At 40.3% G+C, this 17,136-nt stretch overlaps 1 protein-coding gene across 2 annotated transcripts in view; it reads left to right on the top strand.

Moving 5' to 3' along the window:
- The window catches only part of GSK3B (glycogen synthase kinase 3 beta), a 61,015-nt gene that overhangs the window by 28,506 nt on the left and 15,373 nt on the right, over positions 1–17,136 (top strand). The window contains exons 5-9 of one of the 2 annotated variants that reach the window (XM_053370493.1): positions 3,021–3,151; positions 4,846–4,952; positions 7,105–7,202; positions 8,764–8,859; positions 16,411–16,449. In XM_053370493.1, the coding sequence (XP_053226468.1) occupies positions 3,021–3,151; positions 4,846–4,952; positions 7,105–7,202; positions 8,764–8,859; positions 16,411–16,449 (471 nt within the window). The remainder of the gene's footprint in view (positions 1–3,020; positions 3,152–4,845; positions 4,953–7,104; positions 7,203–8,763; positions 8,860–16,410; positions 16,450–17,136) is intronic. The other variant, XM_053370494.1, reaches the window with a different exon arrangement.

Below are 17,136 nucleotides of genomic sequence, written 5' to 3'. Positions count from 1 at the left end.
AACTCGCAAGAAGAAAAAACTTGCGGAACGAATTAATTTCGTCTTGCGAGGCACCACTGTAGATAGTAGAACAGAAAGAGCTAGATTAAAAACCAGCAAAATCCATAGATATTTTTATTGTAACATACTCTGTTCTACTGTCCCCTTCTTATGTGCCATTCCAGTAATAAAACAAAGCTGTTATATTAGAAATGTGGTGTAATATAATGATAATGCAGAAGGACCCACCTCTTGTTTATTTTATGTTAGTAAAAGCAAGGTAAAGCAAGATGATGATGATGATGATGATGATACGCCACCTGGCTGGGTTTCCCCAGCCGCTCTGGGCAGCTTCCAACAAAGATAAAAAATAGATTAAAATGTCACACGTTAAAAACTTCCCTGAACAGGGCTACCTTCAGATGTCTTCTAAATGTCAGATAATGTCAGATAAGCGATTCCACGTTTGAATTCTTAAATGCTCTCAGGTAGATGCCATCTAGACTTGGTGACATAAGAAGAGCCTGCAGGATCAGGCCAATGGCTCATCCAGTCCAGTATCCTGTTCTCATAGTGGCCAACCAGAGGCCTGTGGGAAACCCACAGGCAAGACTTCAGCACAAGATTAGACAAGACAATATGTTATGATAGTTTTTACTTGGTCAGTAAGGATGGGGAACCCTTTTGGCTCAGCAGGCCAGATAGTTATCTCCCCCCCCCCCCCCGGCTAACTTTGACAGATGTTTGGTACCATCCACCTGTCAGTCAGGTTGGCTCATGGGTTTGGGGGAAAGACTCTTCTCTGCCAACATATTGCCCACAGGGAACATGCTGGCAAAGCAGCACTCAGCAGAATTGAACCCTGCCCATGACCCAGTGGCACCAGCTGTTTAACAGGTATGCCTGGTTTGGAGGAAATGGTTTGGCTCATTGGCCAGAAGTACAAGGACTTTGTCCCTTGTCTCTACAATTTGCCTCAGTTTCTTCAAAAGTTCAGGTGCATGGAGTCGCCCTTTATCTTCCATTGTAAAGACAGATGCAGATAAGCCATTCAGTTTCTTCTCACTCTGCTTCTCCTCCTTTTGCACAACTTTAACTCTTTTCATCCTATGATCCAGCCGGCTCCCTGGCCAGTCTCCTGCTACTCATGTATTTAAAGATTTTTGTCGTTGTTTATTCTATTTTTAGCAACGCACTGCTCAGTCTTTTATTTTACTTATGTATCCTTTGTTGTCTGCTTAAATTTCTTTTGCTAAAAGAGGAAGTTTCCATTTCTGGAGTTAAACGTGACTGTGTTTGATTTTCTTGGCAGTTGTCCACTTACATATATGTTGAATTTGTTTGTACTGTGGTCACTTTTCCCGGCCGGTTCAAAAGCACAGCTTCTGTGTGTCTGCGTGCCACTTAAAATTAAGTTCAGGGCTGGCTTCCCTCTGGTTGGTTCCATGACCAGCTCATCTGTGGCACAGTATTTAAGGATATTTAGACATTTTACCTCTTCGTCATGCCTGGAATTGTCCTCTATGTGCGAATAATTGAAGCCACCCATTAGTAGGTGAAATTTAAATTCAAATATCAGGATTTAAATACAATATAAATGTAATATAAATACAAATAAAATATAAATTTAAATATCAGGATGGAATGGTTCCATGGAGTTCAGAAGTTGCAATTATGGATTTGAGTAAAACTTAAACAAGCTTATTGTATATCTACCTCTTTCATTTCTCTCTTATATTTTAATGGTAGTAGATCTTGCACCCCTGTTTCACATTTAGGACAGATAAAATAAAAATCAGATAATTAGTTAGGAATTTGAAAAGGGGATGGATCCCTGGTTTAGTCACTAGTCTGCTTCCCATTTGCTGACTGCAAAACTAGAGTATGCAACTCTCCTTGGAGGTCTTTGGACGCTCTTGGTGTGGCTTGAGCCAAATGGCTTTTCTTCCCTATGTCTCCGCAGGTAACAAACAACTAATAAGTCTAATTGGTAAGAAATATTGTCCCGTAGCTCTGGAAGAGAGTGAAAGACCCCTCCTATTAGAGAGGCACGGTATTTGTAGGGACTCCAATAAGTTTTTTTGAATGTATTTTGACCCAGTTCTCAGATGACTATCACCACAGTAGAGCTCCATAAAAGAGCTGAGCTCTGTAACTCAATTGTGTGCGAGAGCTCGCCCTTCGTAATGCCTCTCTCACTTGTCTTCACTTTCTGGATATCATAGAGTCCATATGTGGTCCAAGAAATACTGTATAGAACAGTAACCCAAGGTATTTAATACTCTTTACCCATTCTGGAGTTTGACCATCCGATAACTGACTCTTTTGTGTAGACTTCTTTTCAGAGACTAAGATGGAGCAGTCTTTTATCAACAATGACATTATTCAGTTTCAGTCATAGCTTGTCTCTGGGGGAGCAAATCAAACGCTGCCATAGAATCTGAAATATAACTTGTTCATAATAGATACTAAGCTAATTGTTCTATAATTGTCTCCATTGTCAGCTGGGCCTTTCTTAAAAAATACTTTTGTATTTCCTGTACCCTTCGATTTTCATTCTTGTTTCTTGCATGTAAATATTTTCTCAGCTTTCCACAGTACTTGTTTCCATAAAATTTGAAATAGTATTCAGCTTTTCTCTATTTTTATAAATGAGGAGGAAGTGTTAAACCTCTTTGGATTTGATACGGAGTAGTGTTAATTAGTTTAATTGATAAAATAACTGATGAACTATAATTTGCTATTGTCTAATCTTTCTAATAATTTTATACTTCTATTTTTTATTCTGCTACTGTTTTGATCGTTTCTATTATTAAGCTGCTTTGAATTCTGAAGTGGAAGACAAGTGTGAAAGAAAAAAATAAAACACAGAATACATTTATTATGAAAAAAAGGACAGTGTTTGGACATTACATCAAAGTGTTGATTTTAACCATATTTTTAGTTGTCAAGCATTATAGAAAAGTTAGTACGTTAAACCTCCTGCCACGTTTTAGTATGGGAGATAATATTTATTTTAAAATCTCTTATTTATGTTCCAGTTATACATGTACCAACTATTCCGAAGTTTAGCCTATATCCATTCCTTTGGAATATGCCATCGGGATATAAAACCACAAAATCTTTTGCTGGACCCCGACACAGCTGTCCTAAAACTTTGTGATTTTGGAAGGTAAGGGTCTCTGGCAAAAAAGTGGGGGGGGGGGCGGGACAGTGGTGTTTATCCTGAGCTCCTTTTCAGTAGTTGTGGTTATTCTGGCTTGCATGACGAGGCCGCTGCCACTTATAACAGTATTACACTTCATTTTGGAAATGAGCAAAGTGTGCGTGAGATTGCCTCTGCGTTAAATTTTCCATGGCTGAGTCATGTCGGATAGGTATGTATATTGAAGTTTATGGTGAAGCAACAGCTAGGCCATTTTGTACCACACATTAAGTCTCGTCGCAATAAATACATTAGTCTTGTGGCAAATGTGGTCAAAGAAAATCTGTCTGAAAGTAAATATTTTAAAGACAGGCAAACTACACAGCGTCATTATTGTTACAGCACAGAAGTGAAGGGACGCAGGGCCAATATCTGCTTTGCTCAGATGCCAGTCGTCTCTCTCCAGCGGCTGTCACTTGGCAGCAGCCATTCATCAGGCTGCAGTAGAGGATGGAAGAGCACTTCTGCAGGGCCACTTCATTGCCACGGCTGGGAGTGCAACATTTGACTACCCCTCCTCTTGACCCCAGCAGGTCATCAGATGGACTTTAGTGCCTAATGGAGTAGTTGAAATTTGTAAGACTTGACAGCATAAGGACATTTCTAGTCCAATACAGAACAATAGAAGAATTAATGATTTAAGTGTCTGGGGAATTCATTATTTTATTTTATTTGAACAATTTCTATACTGCTTAACTACAATAGTCTCTAAGCATTTTAAGGGTTTTTTAAATTAATAGAAAAACCTTGAACCTGGCCTGGTAATGTACGGGCAGCCGGTACATTTGAGCGCTGCAGACATTTGTGAGATATTTTAGTGTATTTTTGGTTTCTATGGAAGCCGCCCAGACTGGCTGGGGAAACCCAGCCAGATGGGCGGGGTACAAATAATAAATTATTATTATTATTATTATTATTATTATTATTATTATTATTATTGAGCGCTCCAGACTTTTAAGCGCTGCAGTTATGCTCTGGCGATGGTCTGTCCCCATCAGTAGCCTAGCTGTGGTGTGTCTTGTGGGCATGGGAACTACCAACCCAGAGTGTCTCTTTGTTTCCAAGGTTTAAGCTCAGTTTATTGGCCCTAATCCAGTCCAGTAGTGCACCTAGAGAACGGCCCAGATTATGTAAAACCCCTTGTGACTCAGGTGTTATGGCAAAGTAGAGCAGTGGTGACACTTTGCCCCCAATTCCTAAGGACTTCATCCATAGACCTTATATAGCTTTAAACAGCATTGGGGACAAGATTGTACCTTGTACATTGTATTGCAAAGGCCAGGAAGCTAAAACACAGTGAATGTGTTTCATGATGTCTTAACTCCCTCTGTCTGTTGAATATGATAGCAGTGGTATCCTTTTCTGAATTAGATTCATAATGAGACAGTATATTTTGATAACACAGCTGTCATGCTGTTGTTAAAGATCTTGGGCCTTTTCTGTAGTTCGGATCCTGTGGTTCTGTTGGCCCTGATCCTAAACATCTGTGCCTTCTCCCAGACTTTGGGAAAGTGAAAAGGTATAATGCAACAGGAGGTCTACGTAGTGAAGAGCTGCAAATGAAGGTTCATCTTAAAGCAAAATAACATTTGTATGTTTAATTGCACTGCATGTTTTTGTTTTAAAAAATAACGTCTTCCTTTTTCTTTCCTCATGTCTAGTGCAAAACAGCTAGTTCGTGGAGAGCCCAATGTCTCTTATATCTGCTCTCGGTACTACAGGGCACCAGAGTTGATCTTTGGAGCTACAGATTATACCTCCAGTATAGGTATGTCTGTATTTATTTTTAAAATATTTATGTTTTATGTGATCAGAATGGTAGACTACACAATCACAACTATCCTGAAATACAACAACAACGAAACCGCTTTAAAACTTCATGTTGAGGAGCTATTGTGGAACTCTGCACTTCCATCCCCCCCAAAGCTACAGTTCAAATGGATAGCCGGTATTTGCAATGAATGGTAGGTGACCCATGCTGTTCCATTATAAAACCAACCTGAAAATCAAGATAAAAGATTCTCATCTGCTATATTTTCAGCATCCTGTTAAATGGTGCTGAGGCAAATTCTAGTATTCAGGACCTTCCACCTCTATTTCTGTGTGACATCGTGGCATTTTCTGATCCTTTTTTTTTTTTGCCATATCAACAATGCCACCTTTGTTTATTTCTGCAGGATGCAAGCTATGCTTTGTAGTGAGATAGCCCAACTATAAAAGGCATAAAGGTTACCCAAAGTCTGCTGCAGGGAAGTTTATGGCACCAGACCCTGGACTGGCAGAGAGATTATTGGATTGATTAATTGCATATTTTACAAATCCTGCCAGCCCTCCAGTGAGCTGAGGGCAATGTACATGGCCTTTCTCCCTCAGTTCTTATCCTTGCAGCAACACTGTTAGGTAATTAGACTGAGAAATAGCGATGGTGGTCCACAATTATCCAGTGACCTTCATGGATGCTTGAGGATTTGAATCTGGGTCTCTCAGTATAAATCCAGTTTGCTACCATGTTGCATTTAAAATGAGACATTTCTACCACAGTTCTAGAACAAGCAGAAATAAAAGAAGCAGAATGTCAGCCATGAGCCACCCATTATTTATTACATAAGTGAAATCTTCAGTTTTCTAGCTGATATGTTAGCTTATGTGGTCACCTGAAAATGCATAGTTCCAGTTAATGAGTCCATTGCCTTATCATTGCTGTTTCCTGAATCATTTTCAGCATGCCACATCAAGCATTCTCTGAACCCTTTCCAGCATAGCAGGATCATTCTTCTAAGGCATACTGCTAGCTGAGGCTGATGGGAGTTGTAGTCCAAAACATCTGGAAGGCACCAGATTGGGGACGGCTTTTCTAACCTATACCTGGGACTGAAGCAGAGTACTCTACATGCGATCTTGTCAGTATTGGTAGAGCAGCACTGTTCTTTCTGAAATATTGGAAACTAGGCTTCTTTTCTTGCAGCCAAAAAAGTGACTTTGGCTTTCTTTGCCACAATACCATATTGTGTGCAGACAAGACAATAGTGTGCAGTTGTCTTCTTTGGGCTATGCTGATTTGTCCTTCCTTGTGAACTAGAAGCCAGAATGCACAGTGCCTTCCTCCTCTTTTGAGATTTTAGTTTTACATTGTATATGTAAACATTTTATTGATTGATGGATTGATTTATATTACATTTATATTCCACTTTTCCTCCAAGGAGCTCAAAGTGACATACATAGTTCTCCTCCCTGATTTTATTCTCACAAAACCCCTGTGAGGCAGGTTAGGCTGAGAGTGTGTACCTGTCCCAAGGTAACCCAGTGAGCTTCCTGATGGTGTGGGCATTTGAACTGTGGCTTTCCAGGTCCTAGTCCAACACTCTAACCAATAATGGCTCTGTAATATTGAGTTATATTTTGTTACTAAAAACACATTTTTAAAAGAACCGCACATGTTGAAGTTACCAGGGAAGAGCATTGGGATGTTGTTGGAGAGGAAGGTGTTGAGCCAAGGCCTCAAGGTCTGAAATGAGAGGGAATGTGAGCAGCAGTATGGAGATGCAAATGGAAATATCTCTTGAATAGAATGAATTTCATATTAGAGGAGGGGTGTGTGGAAACTGGCAAAATCTGAAAAGAACACCGGCACCGTCTGACTGAGTTACTTTTGTATATAATTTTGCTTTGCAAGTTTTGACCTGGTACAGATTCATAGAAGGTACCTTTTGTATGAACATTGTCGGTGCTTCTCTGCAGCGGCCTCAATGCTTACCTGGTAAAGTAAGCCTTACTGTTCTGTTTCTATTTCTATTTATACTGTGCGTGTATATGTGTGTGTGCGTGTGTGCGCGCGCGCATATATATATATATATAGAGAGAGAGAAAATGGATCTATGTAACCCCCAAGATCTTCCTATGTTTCTCCCCCCCTTCCCCAGATGTTTGGTCTGCAGGCTGTGTATTGGCAGAGCTGTTGCTAGGACAACCAATTTTTCCAGGCGACAGTGGTGTAGATCAGTTGGTGGAAATAATCAAGGTATGAGGGGGTTTTATTATTATTTGGGCATCATTTTAAATTGGAAATGAAATAATAGTAATTTTAATGTAACTTTGGTTTCTATAAAACCCTCCTTATATTTAAAAGTAAATGTGATACTGGCTTTTATTTTCTAGGTAAGTAAATAAGTCATTTTTACCCCTTCTGCACATAGGGCACTCAGAGTTGATTCACTACATTAGAAATGCAAGAAACCCATTTTGTGAATCTTTCTACCATGAAAATCAGGATATGAATAACCTAAATAAGTAATAAATATAAAACAGAAAACGTATCTAAAAGTGCAAAAATACGTGTTGGAATCACTACCAAATGGCCAGACATAATGATTCCTGCTCCCCACACCGCTCACAATGTTCATTGCTCAGTAATTGTGACACGATCCAGTAGCAAGTAGTCTTCCCTAGCTGTGGAAAGGAGTGAAATCTTCTGATTATTTGTGAAGCAGGGGTATTTGCTGCGACTCAGAAGTTTCCTTCAATGTATTTTGACCCAATTCTAAGTTGGTTGTGTATCCCCGCAATCCAACTTCAAAAACCAGAGCCCTGTAACTTACATGTGATAGATATCAGGGCCGGAGAAGTTGTCAAAAGGAATTTTATTCCTGGAATTGAGGAACGTAGAGGATAAGTTGTGAAACTAGGTCGGCTTATATCAGCGACAAGGGGTGGTTTTCAATCTGTGATTGACAGAACAAAATCGTTCTCCACAAAATTCAATGGTCAAACCTATATAAATGCACACAGATATATCGTTCTCATGCAGACAAAATGTTCAGTTCATCATATTCAGTTTAGTTCTTCATTTAGATCTCTTGGTGTATATCCAATGAAATTCATTCTGTAGGAGTTTCTGCTACAGCTGTTGTCCTTCAGTGTTCATCTTCTCTTGACAGCAAAATTTTAAGTCTTAACGTGTCCACACGTAGACATGTGTAGACGTGTAGACACGTAGAACATGCTGTGTGCTTTGGCTCCTTATACAACTTATGTGCTTGCAAATGCAGCTCTGAATAGGTCTCGTAGAATATACATTCTGCCATTGAGTTGCTGTGATCAGATGCTGCCGATAGGGCTGTATCCCCTGAAAGGCAATGTTTTTTAACGGAGCTGGACACAAATCATCCGTCACTCACACCATGAGGAGGAAAAAAAGGGCATTTCTTATATAGAATGTACTCATATGAAGGTTCTTCTTTTTGTTGGTAGTAAAATAAAGTATGTTTAAGGTAGCACTTGGCTTATCTAAAGTGCATTTTGTACAAAATTATCTAAGTGCTTCAGAGATGGTCTGCATCATGTTAATTATGGTGCATAGTCCTACATACATTTGAATTAATTATGTGATCGGTACTCCAGGGAATAGTAAGAGATACAGCCAGTGATTAAAATGTAAACTTGGCCGCAGTTGGAGTGATCACTAGATGTGCAGTTCCTGTTTGCATCCATTCCTTTTACTATAAGTGCCTCGTGCTACAGATGTTGGCTGCAATAGCTATATTGTTTCAAGGTGCTAATAGACCACATTTTCTGTTTTCTAGGTCCTTGGAACTCCTACAAGAGAACAGATTAGAGAAATGAATCCAAACTACACTGAATTTAAATTTCCCCAGATTAAGGCACATCCATGGACTAAGGTGAGAGCCTGTTTGAAATAGTAGTGGGTGCCTGGAGAGGATACGCTGAGGTCCATACATTAATCTTTACAAGTTAATGGGCAAACCAAGGCACTATTACTCAGTGGTCCTATAAATGTTAATGCGCGTATTTTAACCATGTTCACAATAGTATTTTTGTTACTGTAACTGGAAGACACTTCCAGTCAGGTGGGGTGAAACACATCTTTCTCTTTTCAACTGCACCTTCCTTTACATCCCACCCCTCCTACGTATGTACTGGGAATCCAACCCTTTATTCTTCATAGCCAACTCGTGTGTGTGTGTGTGTGTGTGTGTGTGTGTGTGAAGTCTTGTGTAAATATGGAAGTTTCAGGATGCCTTATTACTTGATTAGCTTCACCCTGTTTAACAGGAGATTCAGCTGGTGAATATTGATAGGGTTTTAGCTGAAACAAAGTAACTGAGGAACAAGAGGGAGGCTGCAGTATGCTCAGGTTAACCCCAGGGCTTGTAGACATACGAAACATCTTTAGGAATTATTTTTTTAAGGGTTCCCCCCCCCAAAAAAAAGCCCACTGAGGGTTAAGAATGCTCATTGTTGCTCTGGAAAGCTGAGTGTTTTTGGAGGGGGTGAAAGAAAACTGAGGTGTGTAGGGAGAGAAAGAAAAGTATTGACTGGATTCCTCCACAGTAGCACTTCACTATACAAAATTTGGTGATGTTATTATACCACATTTGTCATGAATGTTCTGGCTATTAATCAAAAAGAAAAATGAATAGAGATCCTTATCGTTCATGTTTATAGCTGTTGTCCACACCAATAAGGAGACAAGCAGGGCCTGATGTATTGTGAACCTATATGATTCTCTTTCTTTAGGTGAGCGATAGAATTAAAATAGAATCATTTCCTGCCTCACAGAGAAGTATCACAGTACAATTGTAAACAAGCAAAAAACATACACCCACACACCTCTTAGTACTTGGTTCTCTGTAAAGTGCCAGAAACCAATGTGAGCTTCTCTTCGGCTCACTTAGAGCCGGGTGGGGAGAAGCAAGTTCTGCAGTTGCCTCATCTCTGCTGTGGATGCCAGGGCAAGCTTTTCTCCCCCTTGCCACATTATTCTTCTGGAGGGAAGGATTGCAGCTGTGAATGGGACAGAGTGTGTTTTCCTCCATATATTTAGTCCTCGGACAACTTAAGCTTAGACATGTCCTCTTAACTGAGAGGGTCTTGCTGAAATCAATTTTGAGGAGAAATTGGAGGGAGAGGTGATGGGTAGACAGCAGGGTTGCAATTCCAGTGACCCTTGGATTATATTCATCTCCATGATCCATATCAATCCAGAATTAGGGCAGAATACAGAAGAGAAATCACTTGTGTTGTGGTGGTTTACCATCTGCAACAAAGGTTCTAGGGATTGTACGCTATATGGTTGCTAGAAGCTGTCAGTATTCAGGCTTCACACTCTGATAGTTCCACTCCTGTCTGAGCAAAATTGAGGGCAATATTGAGTGACTGTTGTTCTACCCAATAGTATTTAATTCTTTTGAAATTTGTGGCTGCTGGAAGAGACAAGCACGTTTTGGGATGTGACATTATGAGTATGCTGAAGACGCCCAACTCTGTTTTTCATTTTCATCTAATCCAGATAGTGAGGGTTTCTTGAATGCCTTTTATTGGCTGGATGGGGGCAATTCAATTGACTTAAGAATTCAGGCAAGGTAGAAATGTTGATGCTTAAGAGGTCAGCTCATTTGGGGACAAACAGGCTCTGTGCTTTCAGTGGGATTATTTTCTCCGTGAAAGAGCTCCTGAAGTGTGAACTGGTTGCACCCTGTCCTCACTAAAAAATGATTTCATGACAATTATCCAACACGTTGTCCGTGAAGCCATCCTTGGTAGATAGTTTGTGAGGCTCAAGGTGGGTACAGGAAACATGTAGCAGGTTCAGTTCAAGGCACGACAATTTTACTTTTAAAGCCCTTAATGGCCCGCTTAATTTTATCTTCAGGTCAGTAGGTGGAGTCTTACTCCATGTTTCCTCTGTTACTGTGACTAGAGCACTGAGAGTTCATTGCTATAATTGCTGCCATAACAATTTAGAAGCCTTCTTTGTAGATTTCTGGTAATTTTTGTTGCACAGGGCAATTTTAAAAACAAACATGAAAATATAATAGAGAGAAAGGAGAAAAAACAAACAGTTGACTTTGATAATACAAATATTACATCAATCCTAATTTAAATGTATAGATTAATATAAGCAGTTCCTATGTCCAAATAGTTATAAGCCATGTGCTCAGATAAAGGGTAGAGATCTTCAGACCACTGAGTGGTACATAGTGGATGTTTAGCCTTCTAACCTTGCAATATAAGTCTTTTGGTCACCAAAAGGCTCACAGAATTCACTTTTGTTGTCCATCTGTTAGTCACCACACCTCAAGGATATAATTTAAGAGTGTGTGATCATCTGCAAATATCCCAGGCAACTTTAACAATAGTTTCTGGCCAGAAAGAAGACACCATACGACCATGACCACATTGTATGCCTCAAAATTTTTTTTTCAGTGTTACATCATTTCTTCCTATAAAGGCATGGTGGAGTCCAGCATACCAGAAACATCGTGTTCTGTTGACTCAGTTTTGGCTAAAAATTAAAGAAACAGTCAACTAGATGATAAAGCAGTGTTTCATTAATAGAATGAATAGAACACTCTATTAGTTTTCTGTGAAGATCCAGTTATTTATTCCAGCAAAAATAGGAGACATTAAGGCACTCAAAGCTGATATTTCCTAAATAGACACTAAAAGGAGCTGTAGTTGAAGATACCGTGATTCAGCTCTAGCGGTAAGTGGCAGCTAGACCGCAAAATTGAAAATGGCAAATGTTCTCAATCTGATGCTGTTAACTGGTATCTGGCTGTCAACCCAATTCTTTCACAAAGGACTTCCTCTTTATTTTCACATCCAAATTACCCCATAAAGTTAATGTAAGAATGAGCATATGGAAGTGTAACTGAAAAGACATTCTACACATAGGAATCTTACTGGGTCGCAGAGGGAGCCAATGAAGTAAATGAACTGATAAATCCACAATCCAGGAGGGCATAAGGTTGGGGGAGACAGTAGCAAAGGGAGGCACCATTGGAACAAGCCCACCTGCTAGACCGATAAGGATGCCTTGCTTGGCGGAAATAGGAGTTCATCCAAGAAAGTCTGAACGCTGGTTGAACTGGTCGGGTCAGAACCAAAGTATTCCCTCAGATGACCATGAATCCAGAGTTCTTCTCATTAGAAAGGTCTCTGACCAGTTGCAGGGTTACCTCTGCTTCCTCCTCCCTACCCCTAGTTTTAGGTTAGGGAAATTGAGGTCCTGTGGCCCTCGGATAACTCTGTGGTCCTAGGGCTTGTATTGTCGAAAACAGATTAATTATTAAGACTCCCAGTAAAAACAAAACAAAAATTATCCCAGTCCACAGGGTTTAGGTTCCAGGTAAGTAATTATTGGCCACCCCTAGAAAGTGTTCTAGCTCCTCTTGGAGTATTTAGTGTGGTGCATGGAAGGTAATTATTTACATTTTTCCTGGCATGTTTTATTTTCACCAGAATGTTTGGCCTTTCAGCTACTTATTTTATTTGCTGTTGTGTTCCTTGATCTTATTGTTGCAATGACTGTTTTGTTGACTTTAGTTGTTGTTCACAACCTTGGGTATCTCACTCAAAAGGTGGGGTAGAAATGTTTTAAATAAATAAATAAATAGGCTACACCTCAGCCTCTCGTTTTGTAGGTTGGGTAACCTTTGTGTTCTTTAGAAAACAAAGTGTGCAAGACTACTGCCACTATGGATTTTTAGCTGCAGGGTGCCTCCCTCCCTCTTCTTAATAGCTGTTATTGTCTAGTCATATAACAGGCACTTCCTTTAGGTTGCCCCACTACCTGAGAGAGAAAGCAAACGAGGTGCCTTCGCACCCTTGCATTCCTCTTCAGGACCCACTTCTTGACATCATGATGTCTCTCCCTGCAATGTTTCAACAATCTGCATTCACCTGCTGCTTCATTCTTCGCCGCTTGGGATTCCTCTGAAAACAGACAGTTGCTACTTCCCATCATATGCATTTGTGGAGACCTTGCCTTCCTCAAAGCAAGTGACAAACCTTCATTGCATCGGGTCAAAATTCATTTGGCCCATTCATGCAGTCCCAAAGGCTGTATTTGATGGCTGGAACCATGTAGAGCAGAAAGCATGTTCTTTTTTCCTATGTTTTCTGCCACCTGCAGAACAAAAGTTCATATCTCTGCAGGAGAGATGCAAAAGTTTCATTTTGGGTGTCACACAGATGTGTCCTTAGAACTCCTTAGTCCTGCCACTAGGAGAAGGCTGCCTCTGGCAGCTGATTTTGGGGGTGTAATGAAAGGGCAGCAAATTGTTAGTTATATTATTGTTTTTGCTTCTGGGAAGCGGGAGGAGGATTTTCTGTCTCAGGTGCCAAAATAACTTGGTTGGTGGTTCACCTTAGCAGAATGTCTTGGGCCAGCCCTGCATACATTGATTCAACAGCACAGTATTTTGTTTCAGCCACGTCTTATTACATGCTCCCACTTCTCCAGATTGGTGGATACTGGTGGGTGTGTATGAGATATGAGATTGGTGGATACTGGTGGGTGTGTATGAGAGAGAGGGAGGCGGGGAGAAGGAGGAAGGGGGGAGTTAGCCACACTTTCTCCACAGGCTCCTGGAGGACAGCCCTTATGGTGGGAATGGCTCCTCTCCTCTGACTGGACAGGCAGGGTCACATGTAGATCCTTTCTGGGCGAGGAAGTCACCCCACGCTTTCTGCTTACAGCCTACTGCCCCAAGATGGGCTGAGTAGCATTCCATACGGTTTTGAATAGTCAGTTCCTTTTAAATAAAAACAGACTTTGGTTTACAGTCATACCTGGTTGCGAACACTGTGGGTTTCACACCGCGCCAAAACTGGAAGCACTGGAACGGGTTACTTCCGGGTTTCAGCGCATGCTCAGAAGTGCTAAATTTCGCTTTGCGCATGTGCAGAAGCACCGAATCGCGTCACAAGTGTGCGCAGACGTGGCGCTGTGGGTTGCGAACGAGCCTCCCGCACGAATCACGTTCGCAACGCAAGGTATGACTGTATAAGCTTGTGTGACTGCTTATATGAAAATGCCCTGCTCTGGGTGTCAACTCTCTGAGCTTCTGAGGGTAGCGGAGAGCTACAAGAGGGCCCCTTATGTCCGTCCTCAGAATTGATTGGGCCACAGAAGTTGCATGAAGTCAGAAACAGGACCAGCGGCCACATTTCCCTTTACTCAGGGAGACCCCTTTGCAAAATGTATGCATGTCGGTGGGGAGGGGGTGGAATTTTTTTGCTTTCAGGAAGCATGGGAAAGGTGTAGCAGTTTCTTCTCTCCTGCATTTTGTTGTGCATGATGTAGCTCTCTTCTACTCTTCGTGTGTGTGTGTGTGTGTGTGTGTGTGCATGCATGCACATATGTGTGCACAACTGTCAGGTACATGAGTTTGGAGCTGGAGGAGTTTGCTTCATCTCAGGACCCATGATGGCACTGATTCAGCCCTGATGAAACATTGACAAGTGGAGCTGTTGTACAAATAATAGGGGAAGAGGAAAAAAATCACCTTTTTTCATTAATGAATGTTTTGAGTTGTTCCCCTGCTTTTCAAGCATAAGTTCTGCTTTGAATCAGTGGATCACAATAATTTAGAAAGTACTTCTTTCTAAATTATTGTGATCCACTGTTTCAAAACAGAATTTAGAAACTTGTCATCTCTACTTTCTGCCCAACCAATTCATTTAAGATTACTTGAATTATATTTGATAATTTATAAAATAGTCCAAAACAACTTACATGGTGATAATAGCATCTCTTCATTCTTAACTTTTCATTCCAGTAATGGAGGGGAAGGAAAATGGAAGTGGAATATCATGGAATTGAGACTATGGTTGGCTTGAGCGCTGAACAGGGCTACTCCACACAGGAACATTTTGTTGCAGGGCCCACATGCATATATGCATTTTTCAGTGTGGTTTCCTCTGTGAAAATTCTTTAACTAATCAAGCAAGTCTTCCTAAAATAGTACTTTATCTGTGACCATGATAACATATGTTAGTGAACAAGTGAGATAATATTTAAAAGTTACTTGAAAAGTTCCTATCAGTGTTCACATGTTTTATTTTAGTTTTTGTTTTCTGCGTGTGGCTTTCCTGTGCATTTTATCTGGCCGTATTTAGTCTGCATACTAAAGGTTAGTCTGCCCAATTGCATTCTCTTTTGTGCTCTTAGCTTTTCCTTTCCTTCACCAAGACTTATTTTAGATTGCAATAGATTTCACTGTGACGGGCCGGTTTTCAGACCGAGTGCTAAATTTTAGTCCGCAGACTAAAATATAATCCGCGGATTATTTGCCCCAGAAATTCCCTCACTGAAAACTACATTAAACACAGTAACCATGATGCTTAAAACATAATAGTGAGGACGGTTCACAGCTAACAGCGTACTCTGCCACCTGCCCTTTTGCACCTAGGCACAATAGAACGCTGAAACCACCCCCAGCTTGCAATGCGGCCCATTGTGCTTAAGTGTTGGCAACCTGTATTATCGACCACTTGACCTGTAACTGTGACAGTCCCTTGCTTTTAATGTTTGTTGTTTGTATGCTTCTATGTAGTTCTTGGTGGGTGAATAAGGCAGTAGAACAGGTTGCAGTAAGTAAGAAGAGTTAAACAATGGTAGTGTGTTTCTTTCATTATCAGTGTGCGCTTGTAAAAGAAAAGAAAAAAACCAAATCCTCCCCCCCCCCTTTTAAATGGCCATGAGGGCATAAGGAAGGAAGCCGCAGTAAAGGGGCAGGGGGAGTTAAGATCTTACCAGCACTTCTGAAATGTCCACTTCCTGAAGCATCCTAAAGAGATATCTGCCAAAAAAAGCTAAACACTAAAAATCCATTGGCGGGGAAGTCAATCCAAAATGAAGAATAATCCGCGGTGGCCTGATACACACATAGCTTATAGAAATTTAAAATAGTTATTTTTAGTACTGAATCTTAAAGATCTTTATTACATGCGTGGTTTCAAAAACACCTCTCATCTTGTGCTTTTGGGACAAAGAGGAGGGGAACAAAAGAGTAGTCTGTACATGAGAGCATGTCTCATGTTTTTCCCCATGTCTGTGGAAATCTATCTCCAAGACTGGGAAGAAGACTGCAGTTTAATATTGAAAATTCAGTATAATTTTACTTCTACATAGACATTTGATTTCATCTTTTTGTTACTTTTTACTAAAGTCACTGGCATTGGAACATGCATTTAAAATAAAATGTTTCTATACTATGCCTCACCCTTGCAAAATCATTTTTTTTAAAAGTTGGACTTGCTGCTGTGGAGACTGATGTTTAAAGGTTCAAATTGTATTAAACATTTAATATTTCCCCATCACCATGGATTTCTGATAATATTGGATATATTTTTCCTTGCTGGACTATTCTTTTGGATTGACTCCCCCTGTTTGGATTATTTCACTGCATTATCATCTTTAGGACTCGTCAGGAACAGGACATTTCACCTCGGGAGTACGGGTATGTACATAAATATTTTTTCATATCATCAGGTTTATTGTTGGAGGAGGAGAGGCAAAAATGAGGATGGAAGAGTTGACACCAAGCAGCCAGACTTGAGGTCACTGAGCCAAACGTTCTCTCTCTCTAAACGTTTTCCAGTTTTTAGCTGCTAGTTTCTTGCGGGGGTTGGGCTTTCAATTTTCTGGCATTGTTAATGGAGTACATTCTGTATCAAATTACTTTTTCCAAGTCCCAGCAGAGAAAGGGCAACCTGATCTTCATGAGGACCTGCAGTTAGAGTGGAAGCTAGAATACATGCTGCAGTACATTATAAGACATATTAAGTGTGAATAGCTTTTGCTTACTCATGGAAGGAGTGAAAGATAGAGTCAGCCTGAGTCTTGCTAGACAAGCAAAGAAAGAAAGAATCGTTCCACAGTTAGCAGTTCATCTAAAGATAGTAATGAAGAAAAATACAAAGCATCATTTTAGTTTAAAGGAGGCAAGTATACCTAAAGCCTTTCAACCTTAGATTGAATTTCCACCTGATTTCATATGGTGGTGGGGTACAGTTTTATTTGACAAGCTCTAGGACAATATTTGGGGTTCATAAAATTTGGGGAAAGTTTTGGTTTAATGTATATTCAGATTTGAATGTGGGATTTTCAGTAACTTGATGAATTATGTATCTGGAAAAAAGAATTT

Source organism: Podarcis raffonei, chromosome 17 (assembly GCF_027172205.1).
Source record: "Podarcis raffonei isolate rPodRaf1 chromosome 17, rPodRaf1.pri, whole genome shotgun sequence".
Classification (NCBI taxonomy): domain Eukaryota; kingdom Metazoa; phylum Chordata; class Lepidosauria; order Squamata; family Lacertidae; genus Podarcis; species Podarcis raffonei.
This window is presented reverse-complemented; position numbering and strand designations above follow the sequence as displayed.